Source organism: Sorex fumeus, unplaced genomic scaffold (genome assembly GCF_029834395.1).
Source record: "Sorex fumeus unplaced genomic scaffold, SorFum_2.1 ptg000007l, whole genome shotgun sequence".
In the NCBI taxonomy this organism is placed as follows: Eukaryota; Metazoa; Chordata; class Mammalia; order Eulipotyphla; family Soricidae; genus Sorex; species Sorex fumeus.
In genome coordinates this window covers 30,434,916-30,454,903 of record NW_026606064.1, presented here as the reverse complement: position 1 = coordinate 30,454,903, position 19,988 = coordinate 30,434,916, and the positions used below count along the sequence as shown (strand labels likewise).

Below are 19,988 nucleotides of genomic sequence, written 5' to 3'. Positions count from 1 at the left end.
TAAAATATTTTCCAGAATCACTATTAGGATTCAATGAAGAAATAAATATGAAACCATTTATTAAATATAAACATGATCTCTAAAGAATTTTGTTTGGGTTATATTTTTGGTCTAATGTTAGGATGGTTCTTTTGTTTGTTTTGGTTTGGAGGTCATACCTGGTTGTGATCAGGACCTACTGTTTGGTCTTTGACCAGGGGTCATACCTGGTTGTGATCAGGACTTACTGTTTGGTCTTTACTCAAGGATTCCCCCTGGCAGACTAGGGAGATAATAAGGGATGCTGGGAACAAACTCAGATCAGCCATGTGCAAAGCAAGTGACATACCTACTATACTGTCACAAAGGCCTGGTGATAGAAGAATTTTAAATTTTATTTCACTCCTATTTTTTATTTTGACAGCTTTTAATATTTTTACTGAGATGATATTGGTATATGATAATGTAGATACACATTTTAGAGTATGGTACTATCACATCGTATCCACATCCTAAGTGCTAATATTTCACTATAGTGCACAGGGCTGTTCTTTTTTCTCCTTTGAATTTAGGTAGACTTATTTGGGTCCTCAGAGTGCAAGAGTATTTTTTATTAATCAATGTCTATTCTCTTACTTATTTTTCTTTTTTTCTTTTTCCTTTCTTTCTTTCATTTTTTTAAGTGTACCTATGAGTGATACCATCCTATGTCTGTCACTCCTGTAACTTATTTTGCTTAACGTAACACTCTTCAGTTCCATCCAAGTATCAGGAAGAAGCAAGACTATCTTTTCTTACAGATAAATAGTATTGTATTGGATTTATAAATACCACAGCTCCTTATCCTCTAAGCTGCTTTGGGTTTCCTCTAGATGATAACTACTATAAATAACTGCAATGATGATAGATATGTGTATATTCTTAATTGGAAAGTCCCAGGAAATATTAGTGACTTGTTTTGTTGGTATTTCTGGATCTCATTTCCTCATGAAACTGTATCTTTTCCACACCTATAAGAAATTGTCTACAAAATCAGGGTGTTTGAGAATATAACTTAATTCTGACACTTTCTATCAGTACATAGCTGTCAACTTCCCAGGCTAAAACACTGAGTTGTTGTAGATTCAGTTTCAAGCCCAGACTTTTATCTGTGTATGTTGTCAATCAGCTACAAATTGGTGGTTCTCATGGCCATTTCCTCAGATTTTAGTGGATAGTTATGAAGTTAGTTATTAGCTGTGCTTTTTAGTTCTTATATATCAGTTCCCCATGACTACCCTCCTTAGTTTAATTAACTTGCTAGAATAGTTCACATAATTTAGCAAAATTATTTGCATATTGCACTATCAGTTTGCTGCAGAAAGCATTTTAAGAAACCTGGAGGTGGAATAGATGCATAGGCTAAGATATGGGGAAAAGGGATAACTACACTGTCCCTCCAGATGCTCTACTCTCTCCCCAAATCTTATATGTTCACATTGGGATGTCTCTCAGGTCCCTTTTTATGGGCTTTTAATGAAGCCTTCATTTCATATGCATAATTTACCAACAGTCTTAATTTCTGCTCCTTGGTAGATGGTGACACAAGAAATTTCATTCCTCTATCCATAGGATAGTTTCTCTGACAACTAGACTCCAGATTTAGGAGCTAAACCCAAATTTATTTCAGTAAAGAGACATTGCCACCACTTTCATCATAAAGGTAATTACTAATGCTTTTGGGAGCTGTGAGGTAAGAACTTGGGAGAAGACCAAATAGTTTTACATGTCTACATATCCTCTAAATAATTATATTGAAGTTTCTTAATTATATGCCAGTAAATCTCACATATATGTGACACAAAGTTAAATTTGAAGTATGTGTATTTTATACTACTAAATGTACACAGCTATTGAAGATGGATACAATGTTTTATGCAGTCATGATAAATTTTTATATTTTATTTGGAAAATATGAAACTGAAGTCAAGAACCCTTTGATATTTACTTTGTGATGTTTGTACCTAAAACAAAAATTTATTTTCATTTGTGATTTTTGGATAATGATATCTTTACTTTTAAAGATTTATTCCTTGGGCCAGAGAGATGCACAGTGGGTAGGGTGTTTGCCTAGCAAATTCCCAACCAAGGTTCCATCTCTGGCACCCCATATGGTTTACTGAGCCCTCCCGGAGTGATTCCTGAGTGCAGAACCAGAAGTGACCCCTAGGCATCCCCACCAGTCTCCCCCATCCAAAAAATAAAAAGAGAATAAACATTCATCACTTAGATATTTAAAAGATGATTCAAAGATATTTATTAATAATGTTATAGCACGTTAAGATGTGCTCTCTGGAAATGTAAGATTATTATGCCTGCCACTGGAGCCCTTTGGTCTTAAGGCTCTTTATTCGACAGCTCTAATTTGTATACCTCTTCTATCTTGAATAGCCATAGAAATAGGAATCTCTTTGTTCTAGATAGTGTCACTTCTTTCATACACATAAAACCAACCTCAACATCTGTCCTATTCCTTTAAACATTTACAACATTTCGTATATATGTATGTGTATGTATATGTATATATATGTATACATGTGTATATATATGTATGCATATTTTTATCTCCCTGCCCATTTCTGCTATCTGAGTGGTTTCCCCCTAAACATACGTACAGTCAGATCACCTGTGATGGTATATCTGAAGTTTCCACCCAACATGCTAAGTACTCCCCATCTACAGTTGCCAGAGATCTCTACTCCTTAGTTGTTTAAGTTTTTGTATTTATGTATGGGACCAGCCAATTATGTTTTTTATGGGAAACTAACTGAAGGCTTGGGGAATCCAGCCTCGCCTTCCTCATTTCCTTGTTATTTGACTCTTCCCTCTTACTTCTCATCACACCTCTTCTTTACAGTTTCCTCCTGGTATAACCACATCCTTACAGTTTTCTCTCTAACAGTAACTTAAGGAGCTAATTCATTTAATATTTCTAAAATTAAATAAAAATAAAGTTAGAACACAATATTCTTTATGAGATTATTATATACACCTAAGTATATAAATTGATAATTAGACAAAACTTAACTAATGATTCTCTTCTATGTGACAATAGAAGACCTATTAGACTTTCTTTATCTCTTCTTTGTTTTCATAGTTAAGGTTTTACTGCCTATTTCTAAGCACCCAGAACCCAATCACTTTCATCTACACACAATTCTCAATATACATGCTAAGAATTTAAAAAGTCAAATAATTGTGCTTCTGCTTTGTACAGTTGTTCAAATGATTTTTATAACTAAGTATTCAGACAGAAATTTTATTTAAAGGATTACAAATACAATTATCTTTGAATGTTGACAAGCTGTTACATAAATCCCACTAATTCCAATTACAATATTACAGATTACTTACTCAAAGTTTTAGTTGTTTACAGCACATGAACAAAAGGACTGAGCTACTTAAACAAAGGATATTATAAGAGCATGTCAGAATTTCTTGAGCCAACATCAAGCTGTTTTGCTTAGGATAAAATCCTACTAAAATTAAACATGATGAGAGATTTGTTTAAAATACAAATATTAAATTCATGATCACAACTCCACACTATCATTAAGAACTCATTTCATATTAAATGACACAAAACTCCTCCCATTCTATGGAGGTGTTGGGGTGATCCTCAGACAATAAAAGCCTTACTATTCAGTATCTCACAATTATTGCTTGTTTGTATCCCGTAAACAGTCAGAAAATTATTTTTTATCATAAACTCTTACATTAAGATATACATAAAATCCCAGAGAGACAAACAAGTATAGTCCGAATGACATCTGCACTTCTATGTTCATTGCTGCTCTGTCTACAGTAACCAAAATCTGGAAAAAACCCAAGTGCCCGAGAACAGATGACTGGTTAAAGAAACTTTGGTACATCTATACAATGGAGTACCATTCAACTGTTAGAAAGGATGGAGTCAAGAAAAGCCAAACAAGTGGTACTACATGGAAAGTATCATGCTAAGTGAAATGAGTCAGAAAGAGAGGGACAGACATAAAAAGTTTGCATTCATCTGGGGAATATAAAGTAACAAAATAGGAGACTAACATTCAAGAATAGTTGAGATAAGTACAAGGAGGTTCAGTCCATGGCTTGAAGGCCAGCCACACATGCTAGAGGAAAAGGCAGCTCAGATAGAAAAGGGAACACCAAATAAATGGTGTTGGGATGATCTGCCAAGGGTGGGAGATGCATGCTGAAAGTAGACTATAGACTGAACATGATTGTCACTCATTGCCTCTTTTGCAAACATCAGCACCCAAAATGAGAGAGAGAACAAAAGGAAATGCCCTGCCACAGAGGCAGGAAGGGATGGTGGGGGAGTGGAAGGGATACTGGGATCATTGGTGGTGGAGAATGGGCACTGGTGGAGGGATGGGTACTTAATCATTGTATAATTGAAACCCAAGCACAAAAACTTGTGAGTCCACAGTGTACCTCATGGTGTTTCACTAATAAAAATTTTTAAAAATAAATAAATAAATAAAATAAAAATTTAAAAAATAAATAAAATAAAATAAAATGCACTTAAAAATAGAATGAGACTTTCTCCATAAAAATGTTTCTAGAACTACCCAACAAGTATCTTTATAAATATTACGCATGACTGCATTAGAAGGTAGACATGGGTTGATAGTATAGAGTTCTCCGATACATAGTAGAGTCCTATGATATTAATGACGACCATTTATTTCCTGATTCATCAAAAGATAAATTAGCCTTATTTTAGTTGCTTTCTTTACTGCAGGAAGCATCCTTTGTGTGCTTCTACATCAGAGCTTCCATGTAGTTTTCATTCCTTAGCCAACAGAGCTTTTGGACAGTCTACTAGGGTAGTAGAAGAACCTGATAAATGGTTCTACTTTCATTTTCTATGGTTCTTATCAGAATTTCCTGGATGCTTTGATCAAATAATGATGATTTTTATAGTGTCTCTATGTTTGGTTGATTTTTTTATACTCCCTCTTTCATTCATCCTTGCATTTAAAACTTCTATTGCAGTGTCTAATAGTAAACAGAAGCTGATGAATGATTGATGAATAAATAATTATGCACTAATTATATAGAGTTTAAGTTTTTGTCAGGCACTGTTTTGAACTTGGCAATAATGGAGGCCTTCTGTTTAGGGTCTGTGAGACCACTGTGAGAAGTAGAAATAAAAAGAGAAAATATTGTTTGATTTATAATTACATACTTTACTTTCAATTTAAATAATGGCAATATGGTTAGTCATGACATTCACATTTTGTTTTATTTTGGTTACTGTGATTTACAGTACACTTACTGAATCTCAGGTCAACGATGTTCCAATTCCTCACTATCCACCAGAGTGCCTGCTTTCCTCTAGCATTGTCTTAAGGTACTCTATGAAATTTACTTTTAAAAATATTTTATTTGTAAAATTTTATTGGGCTGGAGCTATAGCACAGCGGTAGGGCATTTGACTTGCACGCAGCCAACATGGCCGACTCGAGTTCGATTCCTCTGCCCCTCTCGGAGAGCCCGGCAAGCTACCGAGAGTATCTCGCCCACACGGCAGAGCCTGGCAAGCTCCCCGTCACGGATTCGATATGCCAAACACAGTAACAACAAAGTCTCCAATGGAGACGTTACTGGGCCCACTCGAGCAAATCGATGATCAACGGGAGGGCCTTTACTTTACTTTTACTTAAAATTTTATTAATATATAGTCAAAGAAATAGTACAGAGGTTAAGACACTTGACTTGCATATGGCTGTAACTGCAAGCCTAATTGGAATCCCAGTACCAGAAAATGAAATATCCCTGTGAAATATGCCAGGTAGGGTCCTTGAGCACATATGCAGTTGTGTTACTTGAGCATGAAAAAATATATTTTAGAGATTAACAGAGGATTAGGGTTTATGTTATAAAATCGAACGTATATAATATAGAATATTATTTCATTGTAACTTTGCATAACTTTTCTCATCATTTCTCTAATTTAGCTATTCCTATTGCTTCAGGATACACTTCAATTGTCAGAGTTACATTTTTAAAGCAGGTGAAACTTCTAGTTGGTTATTATGCAGCTGGAGTCACTTTCCCCATAGCTGCTTCTGCTGTCATCCTTCCATGTCCCAAAGTTGGTCCACCCAGCATTACTCTGAATACATCAGGTTTTCTTTGGAACGTGACAGCAGCCATGGAGTAGAGCCTGGTGGAACATTGAGGAGATAGTTGTAGGGGAAGAATGAGGATGTGAGTGAGTTCAAAGTTTCCTTTAATACTGATAATTTTCCCCTTGTTTGAATTTTGTTACTTATTGATTTATTTATGAGGATATTTTATCAATTTGTTTACCAAATTTTGATTTGCATATCAATATTCCTAGTTCATGCATATGGTACATTATTTTATTCTTTTTTACTCACTATGAGTATTTTTTGATACAGTAACTTAATTTTCATAAAGGTAAATCAATCTATGAATTCAGCTTATTAGTACTTTTTGTATATTTTATTAACAGCTCCCATTCCTGAAGTTGTAACAGTATTTTTTCTATATTTCTTTCAATTATTTTATAAATATTTTCCACTATCTTATTAAAACTATGCAGAATTGTTTTACAGTGTGACTTAGATAGGCAACTGAAATATATAAATAGGTGTCATTTAATTGTCTCAATAAATTTAAAGTCTCTACTTTACTCCACTAACTTGCAAACCATTATTGTACCACCTAATGTTGTTTTTCATTTTTTTACTCACTGAGTTGTATGCAGAATTTTCTACCAAATTTTAATACCATATCATGTTTAAAATGTATAATTTACTGTCTTTATTTTATTCTCTATATTCTGCCGTAAGTATAGCTAAACCAACTTTTTCTTCACAAATCCTGATCAGTTTTTGCCTATTTATAATTTTTGAAAATCATATATTGCATTAATATTTTATTAACACTTTTAAAACGTATTTTTTTTCTGAGGCTGGAGAGGTACTAGAGTGGGATAAGACACTGACTTCACATGCAGCAGACCAGAGTTTGATCCACAGGATCCTTTATGGTCCCTGAGGTCACCAGGAGTGTGATTTCTGATTACACAGCCTAGAGTATGCTCTGAGCATCAACAAGTGTGGCCTGAAAACAAAACAAGCATACAAGAAAATGCTTTCCTTTCTAATTGTCCTTTTTATTCATTCTGGCTTTGTTTTCTTTATTACATATTTGAGATTTTTGCAAATTTTAAAATTTCTTACCTGTTCTCTTTTACTATAAACAGTTTTTTTAATTTATTTTCTTACAAAGAGTTATGAGTTAGTTATATTTAAAGCTATGCGACCATACTGATTTTATTTTAAATCAAAGTGTGCTAAGGCCAGAGATACAGACCAGGATTTAAGGTGCTTGACTTGCACATGGCCTGCCCATGTTCCATCTCACAGTACCAAATATGTTCCCCTAAGCACATCCTTGAGCACAAAGCCAATAGGAAGCCCTGAGAACTACCAGTTTCGACCCCAAATAAACAGTAAATAATACTGTCATCATCACTGCCCTCCCATTGTTCACAGATTTGCTCCAGCAGGCCCAGTAACATCACCATTGTGAGACTTATTGTTACTGTGTTTAACATATCAAATACATCACAGGTAGCTTTCCTGGCTTTGCCATGTGGGCAAAATACTCTCAGTAGCTTGCCAGGCTCTCAGAAAGGGGTGGAGGAAGCGAACCCGGGATAACCAGTCAGCCTCATGCAAAGCAAACACCCTACTGCTTGTGCTAAAACAATCTAAATGTTTTTTTTAAATATGTTTTATCTTTGTCATAGAACTACATGAATAATGTTTCAAAGATACTTTATTTGCAAAAATGTATATGCATTATATACAAAGCAATATACCACTGTAGCACTGTCCTTCCATTGTTCATCAATTTGCTTGAGTGGGCATCAGTAATGTTTCTACTGTGAGACATCTTGTTATTGTTTTTGGCATATCGAATACGACACGGGTAGCTTGACAGGCTCTGCCATATGGGTGCAATACTCTCGGTAGCTTGCTAGGCTCTTTGAGAGGAACAGAGGAATCGAACTGGGGTTGGCCTAGGTCAGCCGTGTGCAAGGCAAACGCCCTACCTGCTGTGCTCCAGCCCCATTATATTCAAAAGTAATTTAAAATTACCGTTATTTTTTCCTAGATTAATTTTACATAGTTTGGTTAGACTTTACTATAATTTACTATAATTGAAGAGCATTTAAAAGTATATATATATATATATAGTTTCAGGTACATATGTACCTGAGAAATGTACAGGTACAAGGTGGATTTTGTTAGATTAAAGGATAGTAGGGAACAACAATAGAACTAGACTTTAGATTTTGCTAATCAACTGATATTAAGATAGGAATATCACCCCTAATTATCTGTATGGGTATAAAGTAAAGTGGAATAGAAAATGGAGGAGGAAGTAGTGAGTACTTCTAGATTCAAAAACACATTCTTAGTGATTTGATCTTGATGTATCTGAAGACAGAGAAGGTAATAAGCTAAACCATGCAGTGAGCTATAACTAATATCAAAGTCAAGGGGGTGTAATTTTCTCTGCATCATCCAGAAAGATATTTAGTGCCCCCAGCATGTTTATTTTAGTCTATTCTAGTGTGTTAGACATTTGACCAATAAAACATCTATGTCCAAGTTACTTTTCCTACTAAATGCTTTATAATTTGTTATAAAGGCAGAGAGTGACACACTAGTACTGTATCAAGTTCAGTAACTTCCAAGTAAATTATTTAGTCACGAACTGAATTTACCTTTTATATTAAATGAAAAAAATTGTTTTAAGAAATGTCATTTGATGTTCTTCCTGTTACTATTCTAGTAAATATGCACTCAAAATTGGCATCTAACATTACTATAAAATTTCTAATTCTATAAATGGAATTAATGTAATTTTCCACTCACATAGAAAGCTACTATATAGCTTCCTCAATATTTACGAGGCATCTCTGATGAAAGGAGTGATTTAGCTGAGAGTTTTGGTTCTGGTAGGAGTCATAATTAAAGTGTAAGGGAAGTGAAAGATGTGGATTAACAGGAACAAATAGAACAAAGACAGGAAGAATATAAGTATTTGTATTGCACAAACACTGAATAATTATTGCAAGATTGTCCTTTAAAATTATTTCTCTACTGTTGTTATTATAAACATACTAATTATGCTTAAAAAATAGACTGAAGGGAGGTTTGAGTAAAATGTAAGGTCTCTGTGATGAACCCAGTCATCTATTTAGTTTCTGAAGAAAAAATTGATTTAATATGATTTAGAAATAAATATATTATACAGAATCCCACAAGAATATGTGTCATCCCTCTTAGCAATCATTTAACTTAGGAATTCTGAAACTGAAGAACTGGAGAAAAGTAGAATAAAATAGAATGCCTACCATATTGGGTTTTTAAGTCAAAACTATTATTTTAAAAAATATAAGCTTAAAAATGAATGGGTAGCAAGAACAAATTTTAATATTTTCTGCAAAAGCAAATTATAAAACTTTCTATAAATTTAGGATCACAAAAATAAAGACAGCTTTGAAAATTCTGTATTCTCTCTCTGTCTCTCTCTGTCTCTCTCTGTCTCTGTATCTCTCTCTCTTGCTTTCTCTCATAACACATAATATTATCTTATCCTGAGATTAGGGGTTAAGGTAGGGCAAAGAGAAACATCATCTGTTCAACATTTTATTTAAAAAATCTTGAAAATCTAGAAAATCTGCCTTTATGTGTATTACCACAAACAATTATTTTTGATCACTGTCTCATTTCATATGCAAGAAATGAAGAGAAATAAAAGAATACTTTAGGAAGATTTGGAGTTGACAATAGCTATAACATCCTTATGATCTTATATTATAGCAACTGGTAAATAATTCACCAGAAATTTTCTATGAACAGAAATGAGTAAAAGTATAGAAAATTAAAACTATTTGGAAAATTTAGTTTAAATAACATGTATATGTAGCCCTTAAGCATATAATCCTTATAGCATTTTTATCACTTGAATATATTTCTTAAAGCAATTAGTTAAATCACTACAAACAAATCTGAAAGAAATGAACACATGTTTTAGAAAATAGACTCCATGTTCAGCGTAATTCAAAGAGACATTCTTCATTTTTACCTCTATCACATTCTACAGAAACTGATCACTAGTGAATGCCAATACATAATTTGAGAACAAGCTTAGAGTAAATTGTGAATGGTGAAACTTTACTTTTAACATTCACAAATGTAGTTAAGGATAGTGAAAGATGAAGTAAAAAAATGAATAAATTGAAATATGACAGTTTCAGTTAAATAATTAACTCTATAAGCAATGTTCCTTGAGTTTATATTAGAATCTTGCTTTCTTGCCCAAAAGAAATAATATATGCCCTAATAAACTCCAGTGAGATATCATAATTCACAATTATCAGAAGCTAATTGTGAAGAAGAAAGATAATATACTTGCCTTTAAAAGCTCATAATCTCATTTTTTTGGTCAAAAACCCTTGGGAACAAAAATAAATAAACCAAGTAACTTTTGAGAAATATGAACAAGTTTTATTAGGAAGATATGTGAAAGGATATATATATATAGAGAGAGAAAGAATGAGAGTATAACATGCTTAAGAGACTTCTCCAGAGTGAAGAGAAAGCCCCAGTATACATCCCAGAGTTAGATATGAAAGTACACATTTCAAGACGGAGATGCAATTTTGATTACTCTCTTCATTTCATGTATTGACTGTGTCAGAATTCACAGCTACAAAAATTGATACTTATTGCTCATCATTTTCTATCATTTCAGTTCTTTAATGTTCTCAATTCTGCTTGCCAAGGATATCACTCTTTGGTCCTGTCTCTAAAAAAAAATACTCTGTCAATTTATCAATATACATAACATCATTTTTCTTTCCCTTCACTTACTGCTTCATCTGGCAACAGGAGAAATTTTGGAGATTATTAACAAATCTGTGTCAGAGTAGTAGGGCAGAGATAAATATCAGAGAATTTGGGGAGGCACTAAAATTGCTTTGCATAAAAAATTCTAAAGATAGGTGCATATGAATTATGCAATAGCAAGAATAAGCACTAGTATAAACCCAATCATTGGTCATTGTGTGATCATAATGTGCCAGTATAGGTCCATCCTTGCTAACATTTATACCATTCTGGTGAATTATTTTGATAATAGGAAGACCACTGATATCTGTAATATGGGAATATGTAGAAATTGAGGGCTGGAACGATAGCACAGTGGGCAAGGCATTTGTCTTGCACACAGCCAACCCAGCCAGCCCAGGTTTGATTCCTCCGCCCCTCTAGGAGAGCCCAGCAAGCTACCCAGAGTATCTTGCCCACTCGGCAAAGCCTGGCAAGCTACCCGTGACATATTCGATATGCCAAACACCATAACAAGTCTCGCAGTGTTACTCGGCCCACTTGAACAACTCTATGAACAACGGGAGGACAGTGCTACAGTGCTACAGTAGAAATTGAACTACAAACCCTTTATAACTGCATAAATTTAAAGCTGTTGTTACTGTAAAGATAAACAATAAGTTAAATGTTTTTGACCTTATTTGAAAAAGCAGAAGGAAGCAGAAACTGTGAAGTTTTCTTTGTTGTCTAAGGCTTCACTTGAAGTGCTAATGCAGAAAACAGAATTTACATTTGTATAACTCCAAAGAACTTTATCTTCCTCCAAAGTCAGCTCCCATTCAATGTCAATTCCTCAGACTCAATAAGACTTCTTTCCACAGGCTCTGTTTCACTGTCACTGTCACTGTCCTCCCATTGTTCATCAATTTGCTGGGGTGGGGGAGCAGTAACATCTTCATTGTGACAATTATTACTGTGTTTGGCATATCGAATATATCAGGGGTAGCTTGCCAGGCTTTGCCTTGCCGGCGAAATACTCTCCAAAGCTTGTGGGGCTCTCCAAGAGGGGCGGAGGAATTGAACTCGGGTCTGTGTTGGCTGTGTGCAAGGCAAAGGCCCTACCTGCTGTGTTATTGCTCCAGTGCCGCTCTATTTCATTAAAAGCAAATGTCTGTATTAAGGTTTATCATAACATTTAAAAGCAAGCCAATTAATTTAAGTTTGGTACTCATACTGGTAAATTTCCTTAATGCAAGACTTAAATTATTTTAGTATAGGTATAAAAGTTGACACCCTAGGCACAACTACTACTACAATTCCCCACCCCTCTAGTAAATGTCTCAAGTATAATTTTGACAATCTTGAGGAAGAGAAAAAGTAAACTGTCATTTCTGTCTGCTCTTTTTTTGTTAGTTCAGCCTCTTTGATCAATCCATCCAAATTTGCAAAACCCCAGAAATAGATATTACAAAAGATTGTAATAAAATAGAAAGATAAGTGGACCATTAAATAGATAAAATATTATAATTTTGAATAAATCCCTTGCTTCAGATTCATCACCACATTCTGGGAACCTTGTCATAAATGTATAACATTAGAATTAGAATATGATGTTGAAAGTGTCAATTTTATTAATACAGACTATTTTATTGTTGGTTAGGTGTTCATTGCTTAACCTAAAATGTCGTTTTTATCATTGGGAGATCTGATATTACCCTTTTTAACGTTCCTCACTGGGTTTGATTATCCTCTTCTTGGTGCCAACGATAAACCTTTACCTCAGATCTTATGTTTTCCTGCTAGGTTTAGTATATTAACTCGACTCCATGTATCATCCAGATATCTGTGATTTATGAAATACCAAACATTAACAACTGAAATTTATTCTGCTTATTTATAGAACAACTGTCACATTAAGGAGTGAACAGTAGAACCTATCAGGCTTGGGAATGGTTGATTTAGAAAACTAGGTGGCATGAACCGTAGAAATAACTTACTGTAAAAGAGACTTGAACAACACCCTTTCCCCAGGACCTTCATAATTGTGATACAGGTGGGGTTCCCAACTGATTTATGTGAAGTGGGGAGGACAGAGACATCAACCTCAAGGAGGGAATCTGCCATTTTCTCTCTATCCACCTCTGCTACCCAGGGAACAGCTGGGAAAATCTAGGTCTGATAAGATTCTGTTGTGGGCCTTTTCCCTGCAGGATAGGAATCAGTCCTAGACATTACATAGGCATTTTGGGTTCTTTACCTTTCTCTCAGAAAATAATTTCAAGGGAATATGGGCAGTGAAGTAAAAGAACAGATGTTATTTGCAAATTCTGAGGATGGAACACACAGACAGACTCATACCAGTGAGTGGGGCTGGAGAGAGAAAGAGTACATGGGCTTCTCTAGAGTGGAAAGAGGAGTCCTGGTGTACATGGCAGTATTAGATATAAAAATATGAGTGTAGGGACTGGAGCGATAACATAGCAGGTAGGGTGTTTGCCTTGTCCTTGCACACCACCTACCCGGGGTCATTCCCAGCATCCCATATGGTCCCCTGAGCACCACCAGGAGTAATTCCTGAGTGTGGAGCCAGGAGTAACCCCTGTGCATTGCCTGGTATGACCCCGAAACCCCCCAAACCCTAAAAGATATATATATATATATTTATGTATATGTATATATATATATATATGTGTGTGTGTGTGTGTGTGTGTGTGTGTGTGTATGTAATCATCTCAAGAGGGGGAAAATGGGTGACACAGGCACCACATATACTTGGCAGCAACATGGGCTTGTGCAGTACATGAACACACTTTCTTTATTCAAGTTTGCTTTTATAGGTTTTCTCCCATCATGGGGAGACCCATGTGGAACTTTCTACCTAGGTGAGAGTTAGTTGCTAGAGTGGTTGTCAAGAGGGTAGAATTGGGAGTAGTTGATTGTTCTCTTTAATCACTTTCCTGAGCATTGCTCTTACTGGAACCTTTCTCAGAGGAGGGTGTAGCCTTCTGTAGGTCTGCACTGGAACTGAATAGAGGTTTTTATCAGGCCTTAATTCCTGTGCCACAGTGTGGGTCCTGATAGTCTTAGGGCTAGTTGGTTGTGTTACTTCCCAACAACTCTTTGCCAAAGGGAGCCCTTCCCTATTTACCTGCCTGCCTGCTTCAATTGTATACTTCCCAGAAATTCATTTTTATTGACTACTGATTATTCATTCTTATATTTATTTTATGCTAAGAAATACATATTATATAGTAAAACTAGGTAAAACATATTTACTGCAAAATAAGGACTATGCAATGATGAATTAAAGTACCATTCATGGCATACCGTCCTATGAGAAGCCTAATGTTTAAACTAATAAACGATTCTTTATTTTAGTAAATCATGGTAGATTTTATTGAAGTCAAAACTTGGTTTGAAAGATCCGAGAGGAAAAAAGGAGGAAGGTATGGGTTTAAGAGTGAACACAAACTTCTCCAGAGTAGAAATAAGCAAACAAACATAGAGACAAACATAGAGATATGCATTCAACAGAGATACAGTGTGACTCAGGTCCTGCAGTTGTGGAGAGTACCAGGACCACCCCAAATAACCTCAGCTGCCTCCAATTATACAACTAGTAATATTCAGATTTTGCCTGGTCCCAAATTGAAAGTCCTACACCCTGACTTGTACTCTGCTTTGTCTTTCTGCTGAAACTTTAACTAAAGTTTAATTTTGAAAATAAAAAATATCCCTAGTAATAAAAGAATTTCACTGGGTATAGATAAAACAAAATTTATTAGAGACCATTTCAATTAACTTAAAAATAGTTTAAAGTGTAATTGTTAGGTCTCTTAATAGATATGTTGCTATTTAGTTTTATTCTTTGATGTTAGTATTATATTGTTTGTTATAATAGCCAGATTGATGTAATAACGCTATCTGTTTCTCTTAATCTTTTTTTCCTCTTGCTTTTTCTCTCAAGGATGCACCAACTTTGCCTGGACAGAATGACAGCATTCAATATAAGTCAAGCATTGGAGAAAATATAACAGTCCCTGCCTGTAATCCTAATGTAAGAAAATAATACGATGACAACATAATTGTTACAATATTTAACATGAAGATAAAAAATAAGCATTTCAATTTTATAGCCCATGCTACTTTCTTTCTTCTTTCTTTCTTTCTCTCTTTCTTTCTTTCTCTCTTTCTTTCTTTCTTTCTTTCTTTCTTTCTTTCTTTCTTTCTTTCTTTCTTTTACTCTTTCTCTCTCTTTTTCTTTCTGTCATTCATTCTTTCTTTCTTTCTTTCTTTCTGTCATTCTTTCTTTCTTGCAATATAAAACAAACCAGTAAAATATTCTATTCTTTTTTGCATTTTAACAAAAGAGAAAATAGAGGAGTCTTGGCTTCTATTATTTTAAAATATAACATTTTAAAATATTATATAATATTTAAGGTATTATATATTATTATATAATATATAAGATAATATTTTATACAGTGATTTGAAAGGTTTTAATGTCATATTAGTCTAATTAACTTTCAAACATTATCATGACATTAAACAAAAATCTAAACTCATAAATACTACAGTTGAAATTTCAAAAGCTTTCCTTCTATTTTTTAAAAAATATTTTTTTCCTCTTATAAACACTCTGGTTTACAAAGTTGTTCATGAAAATTTGTTAAAGACATTTAAATATACCAACACAAATATCACCACCCTCAGACCATTGCACCTTGCCACCACCATTTTCTCCAATTTTCCCAATTATCCCTTAAGCCAGTCAACACTGAGGCCTTCATTGCTATCTTGCATTTATGTGTATATATGATATACTAAATGTACTACTTAGTAATTGCATAATTATTTTATTTTTAAAATAATTAATTTAAAATGTTAATCTTTAGATCTCTATATCAGCTGCTTCACAGTTCCAGACTGGGAATCAAGTATTATATTGTAATACTTTAATATTTGTTTGGAGGATTAGAAACACATCCTGCCTATGTGAGCAAGGTGTGGTCATATAAGGAAAGTCATATTCCTCTTGTCTTAGAGACTTAGAAAACTTAAAATTAATCGCCAGAGGCTTAACCACATATTGTAATATCAGTTTGAAGTATGATTAAATTACTCTGAATGCAGTTTAAATAATTTTGGCATCATATTGAGTAAAGCAAAGGATATATTTGCTTCATTACATTTTCTTGCAGTTCGTAAGTGTTTTTTATAATGTTTAATATTACACCAAGATTAAAGACATTGAGCATTTTATTTTAATTTTCACTTTGGGATTAAGGCATTTCTCACTGTAAATGTATTTTGTTTTATGTTTCCAACTTACTAAAGTAGCATTTATTTAATTTTTTCTTAATGTGCTATGGAAATGAAAAGTGAGAATGGTTTATGTTTTGCCCAGAAAGTACTGGCTTAGTTTCTTGTCACATGCTTTCAAGTCTTATCTAGGGAAAAGGAGGAGAAAATCTGTATAGTGTAAAACCTAGAATTTGAATCATGATCACGACCATCCTGTTATTCGTCGATTGCCTCGAGCAGGCCTCAGTAACGTCTCCTTCGTCCTAGCCCTGAGATTTTTAAAAAAGTGCCATATTCAAGGCTCTTTCAGAGTTAGGAGAATGAGACCCATCATTGTTACTGGTGTTTGGCATATTGGGTACGCCACGGGGAGTTTGCCAGACTCTGCCATGTGGGCAGGTGACATTCGGTAGCCTGCCAGTTTGTGCAAAGTAGAAATAAAATAATAAGATGTTGCGCAGCCGCAAATGTGGCCACGAGCTTCCGGGAGCTGGGTTTTATAGTCTCTGAGCCTTGGCCATTGTGGTGGTGGCTGGTTCTGGAGGTCTTCGGCTGCTGGATCCCTTGTCGGGGTGGGGAGGAAAACTCAACCCACTTGCCTTCAATGGCCCTGGTGAGGACAGACAGGCTCAGGGGCAGGAGACTCTGCGATGTTCTCCTCCGGGAGCTGGGTTTTATAGTCTCTGAGTCTTGGCCATTGATGGGATTACATGGAGTCTCCTGCCCCCACACTTGGCTGTCCTCACCGGGGCCCCTTGAAGGCGAGTGGGTTGAGTTTTCCTCCCCGCCCTGACCAGGGCTCCGGCAGCCGAAGACCTCCAGAACCAGCCACCACCTTGCTGAGACCACTCTCCGCACACATGAAGGTACTGGTAGAGGAACAAAGGCACGCAGGTCCCGGGGCTGAGATCTCCAGGCCTACTTGGTTCCGGGCTGAGCATCCTCCACCCAGATCCTCCAAATTCCAGTAGGTGGGAGTCACACCCACCAACTGGCCCCCTGGCACCGTGTAATCCCATCAACCCAAGAATTTGAAAGAAGAAAATTATTCCATCACATACAGGTTGGAATAATTTTAGCAGATATTTAAGAAATATTGAGTTTTTTTTAATTAAATTTAATATTCATTATATTATGTGAATTACTCCGATGAGTTGTTGGCAGTAGCTTGGTTAGTAAACTTTACCAAGTAAGTCAAAACCTGCTATAATTGGATTGAAAGACAAAATTCTATTGATATTCTGGTCTATATATTTCATAAATATCATCTGAAGTGGCTGACTCATACAAGATTTTTAGTCTCTGCTGTATTATCATGGTACTTTTAAGAAGGAACACCTACAAATAACATTGGCCTAGTAGGTGTCTCTCTTATGTTTTAAAATCCATTTTTTTCTTTTTACATTGAAAATAATTTTTCATGTTTACCCTCTCATATGTCTTAATATCTCTTAAAACAGAAAAATGTGAAATTAATTGTAAGTTCTTAACACGTGTTATATAGAAAACATAGAACTAGTGATTATCTTATTTTATAAATAAAATAACTCAACAAGAATATTAACATTATAATTATAATGTTCAAAAGATTTGCCAATGGATGACAAATCAAGACCCAAGTCTTATCAATAATTATTTGACACCTCCAATATCCCCTGCAAGATATATAGGCAGTTTTCTTTTATGGGTCACAGCCCTTTGTTTAAGCATAGATATAGTTCTGTATCAAGGTCACCTTGCATTTTGATTATTTGTAGGTTCTCACTTTGAACTTCACACGGTGGTACTGGAATAAATACATACTTTTAGACTATTGGAATAGAATTGAGAGACCAGAGATACAATCTTAGATATGGGGTTAGCTTACCTCTACCATAGAATCTAGAAATATGAAGTGCGAAACACGGAAAAATTAACTAGTGGTGCTGAGAGAACTAGTTACTAACCTGTAAAATAAAATGATCTCAGACTACATCTATTACCTGACACAAAGTTCTTTTTGTTTATTTGGTGTTTTGGCCATACATACCCAATTATGTGCTCAGCATTTACTACTGGCTTTGTACTAAGGGATCACTCCTAGTGAAAGTCAGATGAATTTATTGGCATTCTGGGAATTAAACCCATACCAGTTGCTTAAAAAGAAAATGCCTTACTGTACTCTGGGACCAAGCGTCAATTAAAAATTGATTAGAGAATTCTATATCAGATCTGATTTCATAGATTATACTGAAGAAAACATAGGTAGAGCCTTTTAAGGCACTGGATATAGAGATATCATCAGGATTCAATGCCTTTGGTCAAATAAACAGAAACAATGATAAATAAGTAGGATCACATCAAACAAACTATAGCACAAAGAAAGCAATAAAAATGTCCATACCACTCATCTGAAAGAATCAATAGCCAGGATCACAAAGCACTTGAAAAACTTAACAAGAAAAAGGAAAACAACTATCAAAAAATAAGGAGATGAACAAAAACTTCAAAGATAAAATGCTATGCATCAATTATTATCAAGAAAATGCAAATAAAGTCAAGAGTGTGACATCATCTCATACCTGTGAGACTTAAACACATAGAAAGTGCAACCGATTTTGAAGTGGATTTTGGGGAAAAGAAACTGTCATTAATTGCTTGTGGGAATGTTAACTAATTCAACCTTTTAGGATAACAATATGGCCACGTTTCCAAAACCCGAGAGTTGAGCTTCCACGCGATCCAGCAATTCTACTTCTTGTTCTCTATCTCAAGTGGTCACAAACTCTATTCTGAAATGATACGCACTGTTATGTTCATTGCAGAACTATACACAATAGCCAAAAGCTGAAATACCCAGTGTCCAAAACTAGATGAATATATAAAGGAACTATACTATATATGAATAGTTGAATACTACTTGGCTATAAGAAAAGACAAGATCATGAATTTTGTCACTATGTAGAGGGATCTGACAAATATCATGTCAAGTGAAGTTAGAAAGAAATGAAGAGATACATAATAACCTCTCTTCTATTTGGAATATAAGGAAATTTTGTAAGGGGATGACAGATGGCCAAAGTCAACAGAACCTTATAACTAACTGGTCTACAGAACTGAGCTTACTGCAGGAGAGGGACATGGAATGAAAGAATGTATTACGTACTGAGTGGGCACCATGAGGCAGGGGTAGAAGGAGGCATATACTCTGTTTGAGGGAGTGGTATTGGAATGTTATATCCTGAGAGTAGCCACGGTACCCTGTGATACTCAAGACCTAGGATACCCAGTACCCACTGAAGCATCAAACCAGATTTTCAGAGAATTGCTAGGACTGACCCTCTGATTCCCTAAGTATCACCAGGAAGGCCTCCCTTTGAAAGTCACGGTCATCACGGTCATGGTCCTCCCGTTGTTCGTTGATTTGCTTGAGCGGGTCTAGTAACATTGTGAGACTTGTTACTGTGTTTGGCATATCGAATATGTCACGGGTAGCTTGCCAGGCTTTGCCATGCAGGGGAGATACTCTCGGTAGCTTGCCGGACTCTCCGAGAGGGCCGGAGGAATCGAACTCGGGTCAGCCATGTTGGCTGCGTGCAAGGCAAAGTAAGAAAAGAAAAAATGAACAGGAGTATGGTTTGTCTGTAGACTCCTAGAAATTTGAAAATATTGTCATTGGTCCCTCACTGTTTTCCAGTTTACCATACTTCAATCAGTGGATCCAGAGGTATCACCTGATTCATCATTATTATTTCATATTTCAATGTTTCATTGTTGTTCATAATTAATATTTTAATGTTTCTT

General features: G+C 35.2%; 1 protein-coding gene across 1 annotated transcript in view; it reads left to right on the top strand.

Annotated features, from left to right (window-relative positions):
* LUZP2 (leucine zipper protein 2) overlaps nucleotides 1-14,970 on the top strand; it is a 398,937-nt gene extending 383,967 nt beyond the window's left edge. Inside the window, exon 10 of the mRNA XM_056106656.1 lies at nucleotides 14,869-14,970. Within this exon, the coding sequence (XP_055962631.1) occupies nucleotides 14,869-14,970 (102 nt within the window). The remainder of the gene's footprint in view (nucleotides 1-14,868) is intronic.
* The last annotated feature ends 5,018 nt before the right edge of the window (nucleotides 14,971-19,988 follow it).